The sequence below is a fragment of the Mercenaria mercenaria genome, chromosome 19, assembly GCF_021730395.1.
Source record: "Mercenaria mercenaria strain notata chromosome 19, MADL_Memer_1, whole genome shotgun sequence".
Classification (NCBI taxonomy): Eukaryota; Metazoa; Mollusca; class Bivalvia; order Venerida; family Veneridae; genus Mercenaria; species Mercenaria mercenaria.
The window spans coordinates 23785598-23798643 of record NC_069379.1 but is presented as its reverse complement, the minus strand read 5'-3'; the positions used below and the strand labels follow the sequence as shown (position 1 = coordinate 23798643).

The 13046-nt window shown below is 36.4% G+C and overlaps 1 protein-coding gene across 1 annotated transcript in view; it reads left to right on the top strand.

Moving 5' to 3' along the window:
* Positions 1 to 13046, top strand: part of LOC123541778 (CTD small phosphatase-like protein 2) — a 127929-nt gene that overhangs the window by 100511 nt on the left and 14372 nt on the right. The window contains exons 9-10 of the mRNA XM_053531233.1: positions 1252 to 1378; positions 4710 to 4805. Of these exons, the coding sequence (XP_053387208.1) occupies positions 1252 to 1378; positions 4710 to 4805 (223 nt within the window). The remainder of the gene's footprint in view (positions 1 to 1251; positions 1379 to 4709; positions 4806 to 13046) is intronic.

Sequence of the window (13046 nt, the reverse complement as noted above, 5' to 3'; positions counted from 1 at the left end):
TGTATTGTCTTCCGACTTCGGAGCAAACGACTTAACAACTTAATCCGAGCCAAATGCATGTACTTCTTTTTATTGTCGGCAATCAGCGCCTTCTCAACATGACAGCTGATCTGAATGACGGTACATTTTTCAGACGGTCTCTTTATAAAACACGATTTACTTTATCAAACATGATGCTTTAGGAGGCAGTCAGCCATCAAGAGTTAAACACCGCTTTGATGTTTCGGGGCGAAGCTAATCACAGCATTAACTGAAGTTACGTCACAGTGTATTGATTTTGTTCTCCTTCGAAAACAAAAGTGTACACAATTGACATTTGTTGGATATTAGGGTCGAGCGTGAAGATTGGATTTTATACACGATTGATCTGCAAATTACTCGACTCGGGCTTCGGGCTTGCGGTTTAAGTCAAAGACTATTTTCACAGCTTGCCCATCGGGCAATTCAACAGTCAGTTTTACTTGCCCGTCATGGTTTTTTACTTGCCAGGGCAATCGGGCAGGCGCTTATTTCGAACACTGAATATTTGTTTCCATGAAATCACTAGGTCAAACATGTTTTACACTGTTATGGTGTGTTTCTTAGGTGAGCGACCTAGGGCCATCTTGACCCTCTTGTTATATTTACCTCATCCCTCATCCAGGGCACATAATTATACTAGTATTACTTATATGTGGAAGCCCAGGATGAAGTACTCCAAAGACGAGTTAACTTCTTTTTAAGTATTAAGCTTTTTTGACATTTTTATATTATTCTAAGTATTTTTAAGATTACTTATGGTTGCCATTCTTCTGTGACAAGACCGTATGGTGGGGGTATGAGTCACTCCTGTGACAGTTCTAGTTAACACTGTAGAAGCCACATTTATGACCCTATCTTCATGAAACTTGGTCAGAATGTTTATTTTGATGATTCCAAGGCCAAGTTTGTAACAGGTAATCAATATAGAATCACCTCTTGGTTATTGTTTTTCATAACTTAAAATTTTAGTTTCTATCCTTACTATTTACAAATTCTACTAATGGAAAATACAAAAATGTTCAAATAGATTTGGAACCCCCTTCAGGCTCCCTCACCCCAACGTGCCACTCAAAAGTGGCTCAAACTTACTTAAGCCTAGTGTGGGCCCTGCTAAGTCGGGGTAAGGTAGGTGACTATTGGCTGTCATGTGGTCTTGCAGAATTTGTGGTCTGTGAAAGTTTCACTTGTGCTCTAGATTTGACAATGATACCAATTCTTTGTGTATTTCAGACATCGGTTGTTCAGAGAACATTGTGTTTGCGTAAATGGGAACTACATAAAAGATTTAAGTATCCTAGGACGTGATTTAAGCAGGACCATCATTATAGACAATTCTCCACAAGCATTTGGTTATCAGGTATGCAGATTAGTGATTGTGTGTGTGATTTAACATCTTTTTCAACAATTTTTAGCTAGACTTTTCGAAGAAAAAGTAGAGCTATTGCACTCGCCCCGGCGTCAGTGTCGGCGTCGGCGTTGCCAGTGGTTAAAGTTTATGATAAAATCAAATATCTCTGTTACTATCAAAGCTATTGACTTGAAACTTAAAATAGTTATTTACTATCAAAGTCTACACCAGGAGAAACAAACCCCATAACTCTGATTTGAATTTTGACAGAATTTTGCCCCTTTTTAACTTAGAATTTTTGGTTAAAGTTTTTGATAAAGTCAAATATCTCTGTTACTATCAAAGTTATTGACTTGAAACTTAAAATACTTTTATACCATCAAAGTCTACACCAGTAGAAACAATCCCCATAACTCTGATTTGAATTTTGACAGAATTATGCCCCTTTTTAACTTAGAATTTAAAAAAAAAAAATTGATAAAGTCAAATATATCTGTTACTATTAAAGCTTTTTACTTGAAACTCAAAATAATTACATACAATCAAAGTCTGCACCAAGAGACGCAATTCCCATAACTCTGGTTTGAATTTTGACAGAATTATGCCCCTTTTTAACTTAGAATTTTTGGTTAAAGTTTTTGATAAAGTCAAATATCTCTGTTACTATCAAACTTATTGACTTGAAACTTAAATTACCTATTTACCATCAAAGTCTACACCAGAAGAAACAATCCCCATAACTCTGATTTGAATTTTGACAGAATTATGCCCCTTTTTAACTTAGAATTTTGTTAAGTAAAAAAATATTGATATAAAGTTACTAAATAATTATCCGTTACTACGTTGATTTACAGATAGCTAGTTGGTTGACTTGAAACTCAAAATAATTACATACAATCAAAGTCTGTACCAAGAGACACAATTCCCATAACTCTGGTTTGAATTTTGACAGAATTATGCTCCTTTTTAACTTAGAATTTTTGGTTAAAGTTTTTGATAAAGTCAAATATCTCTGTTACTATCAAAGCTTTTGGCTTGAAACTTAAAATACTTATTTACCATCAAAGTCTACACCAGGAGACACAATTCCCATAACTCTGATTGAATTTTGACAGAGTTATGTCCCTTTTTAACTTCTAAGAATTTTTTTTACTGGCAAAGCTCGAATTCAGAGTCAAGCACTGAGAAAAGTCTAGTGCGCTGTCTTATGGACATCTTTTGTTCAGTCATATAAATGATGGTGTCTACTTGTAGCAGTGAGCACAATGCCCAACTTTATAGTGCTGCCTCACTGGAATATCATGCCATAGACATGTGGCATGATACCCCACCCAGTCACATTGTACTGACACCCGGCTGATCAGTCCTAGCACTGTTCTCTTAGTGCTGAGCGCCAAGCAAGGAAGCTACTAATACCATTTTTTACATCCTTGGTATGACGCGGCCGGGGATCAAACCCATGACCTCCCGCACTCAAAGCGGACACTACCACTAGGCTACCAAGGCGTCTTAGTGATTGTGTAGATATATTGTTTAAGGTAAAGGTTCCCTATTATACCCCCAGATAAAAAGTATATGGGGACTGGATTGGAGCCATGCATGTCTGTTGGTGTGTCAGTCTGTCCATTGTAACTGCTCCATATCTTTTAAACTACATAAATGAATTTAATAAAATTAATACGACATGTTAACCTCATTCAGAAGACATGCAGGGAGCACAACACAGATTACTGTTTCCAAGGTCAACATCACATTTTACAGTTCAAAGCATAAGTAGCTAAAATTTATGTCCGCTCCATATCTTCTTGACCTCTGGAAGGATTTTCATAAAACTTGTATCTTTTAGTTGACATTGCAGAGTGCACAGCCCAGGTCACTTGGTTCAAGGTTACACTTGAAGGTCAAATGTCATGAGCAACATTTTACTTTCACTAAAAATGGAAATGCCTTTAAAAGACTTGTTCCTACGAACCACTCAAAGGATCTTCCTCAAACTTGGTCTTTAGCATCATTATAATGTCCTCTCACTTAATAAACAACCTCATGAACCGCTGGAAGGATCTTCACAAGACTTGGGTTTGTGGCATTATTATAAGGTCCTCTTTCAATTTTGTTCGAATGGGTGCACTTGGCCCCTGCTAGGGGTAGCTAGAACTAAAAAGACTTCTTTTCATGAAGTGCTTGATGGATCTGCATCAAACTTGTTTTGTAGCATTATTATAAGGCCCTTTACCAAGTTTTCTGTTGGGGACGCTTGGCCCCTTTAAGGGGCTGCTAGAGTTAAAACTAGAAATACCTTTAAACAGCTTACAATGTAGAATATGATTAAAGGCTGATTTTTCAAAACTTCAAAATATAGTTAAAAAATTCAGCAAACATAAAAGATAGGGTTGTGTGCTCGATTTTTGCTAGACTGATGTGAAAAAAATTAGGACATCACGCAAGTTTTCATAATGGGAGTCTTTTGGAAAATCACAATTTTCATAACATTTTTGTGAATAGAAATTTTTTTAAACTATAGATTTCCATGAAACTTCTCACAGTCATAACAAAATCATATGGAATATAATAGGATGAAATAAGATGTATAGATCCGTGTGCTTGTTTTTCAGATATTTGTCCATGATTAAAGTGATCAGCACATTTCAAGCTGGTTTAAAGCCATTATTTTGAATTGTTTAACATCATATTTTAACTTTAGAAAGACAGTTATGTTGCCATTGTAATAAATTTACTCATGGGTTGCCATTAATTCATAAAATGATTTTCATGTCCATAACCCAAATCTAGGCTTTATTCTTAGTTATCCAGATAAATGACGTTAACGCCATCACTTCCGCAGAACTACATTAATGAGTACTTATCATGAACCACTCAATGGATCTTCATCAGACCTAGTCTGTAGCATCAATATAAGGTCCTCTCATAAATTTATTCGGTTTGGGGTGTTTGGGCCATCAAGGGTCAGATGGTTAAGGTTCTCTTCGGCCCATATGGGCCTCTTTTTTTCATTATCATATATACATTTTATGCCAAAATTGATAGAAATGAACATGTTGAAAAATTTCACCCAAACTGGATGAGTAGTGTAATACTATAAAGCCATTTTCCTTTTCCGGAAAAAATATGGCTTCCTGGGACAGAGCTGGTTTTCACCTTATGGCTATATTATGGAATACTCTGAAAAAAAATTTCTGAGTCTTCATATCAGTTTTCAAAGTAATTTGGCTGTAATGATTCTTAGATGACTCCTCAAAAGTTGTAATCTCTTTGGACGTGATAGTCATTGCTGTCATAATTATAGTTAGCGTATTATGTAGAAGTATATTCTTGTTTTCAGTTACACAATGGCATACCTATAGAAAGTTGGTTCGTAGATAAAACAGACAGAGAACTCATCAACATGTTACCCTTTTTAGAAAGTCTTGTCTCAATGGTAAGTGTGTATGTCTTATTGTAAGTGGGTGGGGATATAGTTTTGCTGCATGTCTATCCATCAGTTTGTCACTCACACTTTTGGCCCATGTAACTGTAACGTATCTACAGTAATCAATACACAAAGTGACTATCAATTTTTAGCTCATTTAATTGAGTCGGCTAAAGGCTGAAAGCCTTTTGACGAGTCCTTGCTATCCAACGATTCTCGAAATGGACCAAATAACACAGTGAAGGGATGTAGTTCCATTAGATTTCTCAAACTTCAAACAGTTCACTGCATGAATGAAGTTAAGTTGTGTCAATTCTCTTTGCTATGACCAATATACGATGTAATCTGTCATATTTATGACTTGTAATTGTGCAATTCTCGAATGTAACTCATTAAGCATAAATGTGCATTTTAAGAATTGCGCAGGCTTACAAAGCTTGGGTAACATCCAGCGAAAGACAAAAAATAGTTCCAGCAGGGCTCCAGATAAGATGCATATTAGCGTAAATTTCGTGTAGAAATAATGCAAATACGCATGTCTAATAATTTCTAAGGGTATAAAAACGTATATAAAATTACAGAAACGCACACAATGCTTTTTTAAAAAAAAAAATCTGAATCGTCTGGATGCGTTAGGTAACATAGCCGATCAGCCTTAATTCTCCCACATTGAATGTAAACACGCATCGTATGATTTCTATAAACTTTGCGTGGGTTGAATTTTGCAGTCAGTAAACGGATAAATTATCAGAAGAAGAAGCTCTTACTGGTTTGTTTAGTTACTACTGATATTAAAAATGATTTTAATTCTTATTTTTCGAGAAATAAACAAAACGGCGAAACATTAAATTGTATTTTCTTGTAGTTTTTGAAATCGAAAGTAGATCGTCTATGTTTGGCGAAACGAAACAACTTTTTTATGAAAAGATTTAAATAAGAGGTAATTTAACCGTAAACTTCAATGTCAGATACTGCCAATTGCTGCTAAATGTCTTCGTATCATCACAATTTGTAAAATATATTGTTCAAACTGGAGAAAAGTGTAATCGTATCCGGATATAATATTTTGGGTAAATATCGAGCTGTGTTATGAAATTTTAAGAAAAAAACTAAAAACAAACTGAAACTGGTAGACTATATTGTCAGTACATCAATCATTAGCCGACTCAGGCCATTCAGGCCTTTGATTAAATCATTAGAAATCCACGTAAACAAAGTACTTTATAGAATTATCTCAGACTAAGCTGTGCATCTAAACATTTTTATGCTGTGCTACGGTTGCTTAGACGCTCTTAAAACAGTCATTGATAGTGGTGTGTTTACCTACTGAAGTTTTACAGGTAATTGTTAAAATAGACCAGTTTTTAGCTCACCTGAGCAATGTGAGTTATTGTGATTGCTCGATGACCGGCGTCTGTTGTCTGTCAACATTTAGCTTGTGTATACGATAGAGGCTATATTTTTCAATTGATCTTCATGAAATTTGGTCAGAATGATGACCTTGATGCAATCTAGGTCAAGTTCAAAAATGGGTCATCTGGGGTCAAAAAACTAGGTCACTTGGTAAAAAAGAAAAACCTTGTGTATGCAATAAGGACTGCATTTTATACCGGATCTTCATGAAATTTGATCAGATTGTTTGACTGGATGAAATCTAGGTCAAGTTCAAATATGGGTTATATGGGGTAAAAAACTAGGTCACCCATTCAAATCAAAGAAAAACCTTGTATACGCAATAGGGGCTGCATTTTACACTGGATATTCATAAAAGTCAGAATGGTTGCCTTGATGAAATCTAGGTGGAGTTCATATAGGGGTCATCTGGGGTCACCCAGTAAAATCAAAGAAAACTTTGTGAATGCAATAGGGGCTACATTTTAGGCAGGATGTTCATGAAATTTGATGAAAATGTTTGCTTTGATGAAATTCAGGTCAAGTTCAGATATGGGTCACATTGGGTCAAAAACTAGGTCACCTTGTGAAATCAAAGAATAACTTTGTGTATGCAATAGGGGCTGCATTTTTCAGTGGATCTTCATGATATTTGATCAGAATGTTTGTCTTGATGAAAGCTAGGTTGAGTTCAGATATGGGTCATGTTGGGTCAAAAACTAGGTCACCTGGTCAAATCAAAGAAATACCTTGCCTGTGCATGATATTCATTAAATTTGATCAAGCTGTTCTCAGGTGAACAACCTAGGACCATTTGGTCCTCTTGGTAAGAATATTTTTAGCTTACATGATCACCCTGTGTGCGTTGTCGTCCGTCGTCAATAATTTTGAGTGCTAATACTATAGAGTTCACAATGTTGATTTGTTACTCGGTCATCTGTGGTCAGTAGCTCGGTCACTTGGCTAGTTAATAGGAATACCTTGTTAACACTCCAAAGCTCTACAGTTTTTAGTTGTATTTTAGTTGACTTGAGTCTAGGTTAAGATCATTGTTACTAACAATAGAAAAATGGTTTTCTCAAAATAACCAGATAGGAATGAAGTAAGTAGACCAAGCCTTTTAATTATGTAGCTTTCATAGATACCAATATTGTTGTTTGACTTCTTCTCATAAACCACTTGAAGGATCTTCATCAAACTTGGTTTGTAGAGTCACTGTAAGGTCCTCTCCCATCTTTTTATGCACCTGAAGGAAGGCATATTAGTTTTCAACTGTCTGTCTGTTCGTTCGTCACAACGTTAACTTTTTGCATGAAGGCACTTTACTCTGGAGGTCACATTTTTTGTGGGATCTTTATGAAAGTTGGTCAGAATGTTCATCTTGATGATATCTAGGTCAAGTTCGAAACTGGGTCACGTGCCATCAAAAACTAGGTCAGTAGGTCTAAAAATGGAAAAACCTTGTGACCTCTTTAGAGGCCATATATTTCAAAAGATCTTCATGAAAATTGGTCAGAACGTTCATCTTGATGATATCTAGGTCAAGTTCGAAACTGGGTCACGTGCTGCAAAAACTAGGTCAGTAGGTCAAATAATAGTAAAACCTTGTGACCTCTCTAAAGGCCATATTTTTCATGGGATCTGTATGAAAGTTGGTCTGAATGTTCATCTTGATGATATCTAGGTCAAGTTCGAAACTGGGTCACACGCGGTCAAAAACTAGGTCAGTAGGTCTAAAAATAGAAAAACCTTGTGACCTCTCTAGAGGCCATATATTTCATGAGATCTTCATGAAAATTGGTCAGAATGTTCACCTTGATTATATCTAGGTCAAGTTCGAAAGTGGGTCACGTGCCATCAAAAACTAGGCCAGTAGGTCAAATAATAGAAAAACCTTGTGACCTCTCTAGAGGCCATATTTTTCATGGGATCTGTATGAAAGTTGGTCTGAATGTTCATCTTGATGATATCTAGGTCAAGTTCAAAAGTGGGTCACGTGCTATCAAAAACTAGGTCAGTAGGTCAAATAATAGAAAAACCTTGTGACCTCTCTAAAGGCCATATTTTTCATGACATCTGTATGAAAGTTGGTCTGAATGTTCATCTTGATGATATATAGGACAAGTTTGAAACAGGGTCATGTGCGGTCAAAAACTAGGTCAGTAGGTCTAAAAATAGAAAAACCTTGTGACCTCTCTAGAGGCCATACTTATGAATGGATCTCCATAAAAATTGGTCAAAATGTTCATCTTGATGATATCTAGGTCAAGTTCGAAAGTGGGTCACGTGCCGTCAGAAAGTAGGTCAGTAGGTCAAATAATGAAAAAACATTGTGACCTCTCTAGAGGCCATATTTTTCATGGGATCTGTATGAAAGTTGGTCTGAATGTTTATCTTGATGATATCTAGGTCAAGTTTGAAACTGGGTCAACTGCGATCAAAAACTAGGTCAGTAGGTCTTGAAATAGAAAAACCTTGTGACCTCTCTAGAGGCCATACCCTTGAATGGATCTTCATGAAAATTGGTCAGAATGTTCACCTTGATGATATCTAGGTCAAGTTTGAAACTGGGTCACGTGCCTTAAAAAACTAGGTCAATAGGTCAAATAATAGAAAAACCTTGTGACCTCTCTAGAGAGGATCTTCATGAAAATTGGTCAGAATTTTTATCTTGATAATATCTAGGTCAAGTTCTAAACTGTGTCACATGAGCTCAAAAACTAGATCACTATGTCAAATAATAGAAAAAACGACATCATACTCAAAACTGGATCATGTGGGAAGAGGTGAGCGATTCAGGACCATCATGGTCCTCTTGTCAAGTAGATGTGTTTGGTACTTTTAGGTGCCTCTAGATTTAAAAATGGAAGAAAAAACACTTTAAATGACATTTTCCTAAGAAATGCGGGCTTGATCTTCATCAAACTTGTTCTGTAGCATCATTGTAAGCCCTCTCCCATACTTACTCAGATGAGGGCGCTTGTCTCTTTTTACGGACCACTAAAGCTAAAAATAGAAAAAGTTGTCTTGAAGCGCTTGAAGGATTTTCATCAGAGTGGTTTTGTTGCATCATTGTAAGGTCCTGTGTCAAATTTTTATGCACCCGGCATCTACTGATGCGGGAGGCATATAGTGATTGTCCTGTCCGTTCGTTCGTCCATCCGTACATGGTTAACCAAATGGGACCATTTTATTTAGCATCAAAACCCCTTACTAGAATGACTTGCTACTAATGCAGATGTAACCTGTGACCATTCCTCATCTTCAGACATGACCTGACCTCAGTTTGACCATGACCTTGACCTCATTTTGGACTAAGGTTGCTTTATATGGGCCATCTCTTGGTTAACCAAATGGGACCGTTTCATCTAGCATCAATACCGCTTACAAGAATGAATTGATACTAATACAGATGTAACCTGTGACTATTCCTCATCTTCAAACATTACCTGACCTCAGTTTGACCTCGACCTTGAACTTATTTTGGACTTAGGTTGCTTTATATGGGCCATCCCTTGGTTAACCAAATGGGACCATTTTGTCTAGCATCAATACCGCTTACAAGAATGAATTGATACTAATACAGATGTAACCTGTGACCATTCCTCATCTTCAAACATCACCTGACCTCAGTTTGACCTTTACCTCGTTTTGGACTTAGGTTGCTTTATACGGGCCATCTCATGGTTAACCAAATGGGACCGTTTCGTCTAGCATCAATACCGCTTACAAGAATGAATTGATACTAAAACAGATGTAACCTGTGACCATTCCTCATCTTCAAACATCACCTGACCTCAGTTTGACCGTGACCTCGTTTTGGACTTAGGTTACTTTGTATTGACAAGGATGCCACCAGGGGCATCAAGCGTTTATTGAACGCAGCTCCTTGTTTCATATGATTCTGCTTCGGGGACACAGATCTTAACATGGAAAAAGAATTAAATAATATCTTATCTTGAAGTTTGTTGTAATGATAATACTTTCTTGGGCTGCATTGCCAAATATAGAACTTTTTTTTTAAATTACTTCTATTTTAATGAACTTTTTAAAGGATGTTCATCAAACTTGGTAAGCAGCAAGGTCAGATGGTCGAGGTCAGCTTCAGGTGAGGTACTTGAGGCCTAAATGGCCTCTTGTCAATCTGACTAAAGTTTTTGATCTTCCTAAAAGTTTAATCTGATGACAGCCCATTCAAATTCATCTCTCTGTATAATCGGATTTCCAGTATTGCTATTGCAAGGTCATTTTGCAATGTTAAAATAAAAAAAGTGTCAGATGCCATAAAAAAACTAATAAAGTTAAATTAGGATATCTAGATAGCTGAATACAGTAACCAGTTACTGAGCTAACTTAACTGCATATAGGATGTTGCATTCATGATGTAGATTGTTCTGGAAAGAAGTATTGGGCACAAATGTTGAATAAGGTAATAAGGATTTCTGGTAGGGATGAAGTGGTTGTGGTCTACATAGACTTGATTGCATTTGATTTTGTAAAATATGATAAGGAAAGGGAGAACATCAGTTTTAGTAGAGAATTTTTTATTTTGAGAAACACTGCTCTTTATCACAGACATACTGTGACGCTGACATGCTTATCATTTTAATTGTATGAGTTAAGGGATATAGATAGAGTTGCAAAACAGTAGAACAATATTCTAGATATAAGCAGACAAGGAGAAAACTGTTTGCATTATATATCCTATGATTGTTATCCATGGTTCGCACAGGTCCTTGAAAGTCCTTGAATTTGATCCTAAGTCCTTGAAAAGTCCTTGATTTTTTTCTTCCAAAAATCCCCTGAAAAAGTACTTGAATTTTGAAAAAAAAGGTAGAAAAGTCCTTAAATTTTGCTAAAAACGGGGGTGCAAACGTATTGTAGGGGAAAAATACAAAAAATAAATAATAAATAAGTCAAAACGAGCGAAAAAACGGTGTAAAATAAAAATACATGCACACCCACGGAGGGAACGCTAGTTGAACACCGTTTCGGTACGGAAGTTAGATACGGAATAGCGATTTTCACAACGTTAAAATATTATGCGCAAGGTCATTGTAGCGTGACTTATCAACAACAACAATGAGTGGCCCAAAAAATAAATGTAGTTTCGCGAATAAATGGCTTACACAGGATGATTATTCATCGTGGTTAAAGGAGTTTAAGTCAGACAAGCATAAGTGTATCTGATAAACTCATTGATGTCGGAACTATGGGAGAAAGTGCGTTGAAATCACACGCGAAAACAAGAAGTGAAGTCCCTTGAGGACAAATTGAAAACTAGTCTTGAGAGCTTGAAAGACCTATAAGAAACATGTACTAAGTATGTATACAGGCAAATATAGCTCATAAAAGGTAATCCCATTGAAGATCTCATAAAGGTTAAGATATGCTATTGTAGCTTATGGAAAATAAAACTGTTCTGTAACTTTTCTTCTGTCATAATGCCTTATGAAGAGCCTAAATGGTTTTGTAATTTAAGATTTAAAGCGATTAAAATAGTCCTTGAAAATCCATAAAAAGTCCTTAAAAAGTCCTTGAAAAGTCCTTGAATTTTTTTTGCCAAGTCCTGTATGAACCATGGTTATCAGCTGCCCAGTTTAGATCTTTTAAAATTGTAACATCGTGGTACTAAACAGCCACTGTGTATTTTCAGTACAGTGTAATGTACCTTATAATATTGACTTTGGTCTATTACGGATGTGACAACATGCTTCATGCATGTTTATACATGTATAAGCAATTTCAGTTAAAAATATTTAAAATGCACTTGTCTTTCAACATAAGTTCCTTGTTATTTTTGTTGAGCCCGCTTGCGGATGCGAAAACATAGTTGTCCAAATTGGCTCAGTGAGACAGAGTGTCATGCGCAAACCCAAGGTCCTATCTCAAAGGTCAAAGTCACAGTTGAAGGACAAAGGTTATGTCAGATCTTATCTGGCCCAAAACGTTGACATGCATTGAGGAATCTTGTTTATATTTTGCATGAATGAGACTGACTCTATCTCAGAGGTCAAGGTCACAGTTATGGGTCAAAGGGTGGGCTGGACATGTTGCCTGTGGGCATCTAGTTACATTTGTGCATTTTAAAAGGTTGTCCTTTTGTTGTTTTCAGCTATCTGTTTGTGACGTTTTAATAAAAGGGCATGGATACTTTGTATACTCTATTGAGTAGGGGTGACTATTGAGGCCAATTTTGACTATTGCAATACTATTGATATTGCTTAAAAACTATTGCAATACTATTCTATTGCAGGTTACTATTGCAGTGTACGAAATTTAGATTTGAATTCACTAGCCCCTTCGGGCTACCAGACTGGAAATTTTCCAAGCCCGACACCAATTTCACTAGCCTGAACTTTAATACCTTAAAATACATAATTTTTGCACCATATAACATTTTGTTTTACAGACATCTCTATGCATGTTTGAAGTAATAAAAAAGACATACAGTACATGTTTGCCATGTTTTTGAAAAAATTTAACTCTAAATACTCCAGTCCAGATCAGCATCGTCAGAGTCCAAAAGCATCGGACATGACACTCCTTGCCAAAACAAAATCTAAACTGTTACCCCGATTTTTTAGGATCCGCACTCACCAATTACTGCAACTCGGACTGTTGACAATTTGCAAGATGTAATAACGAGTGCTGAATACACATTTACACACACGCTGATAGCATAATTTAAGCTCCGCCTACTGCAGGTACTTGTGAGATTTTTGCGAGAAGTTCAAGTACGAAAGCTAATGAAATAATCCGTTACGCTAGAGGTGATTGTATTCAGCCAGTTAGCGCTGCGGTTACGTCTTTGACACTGTGTTTGATTGTCAACACATGAGAGTGCAAAACCAACAA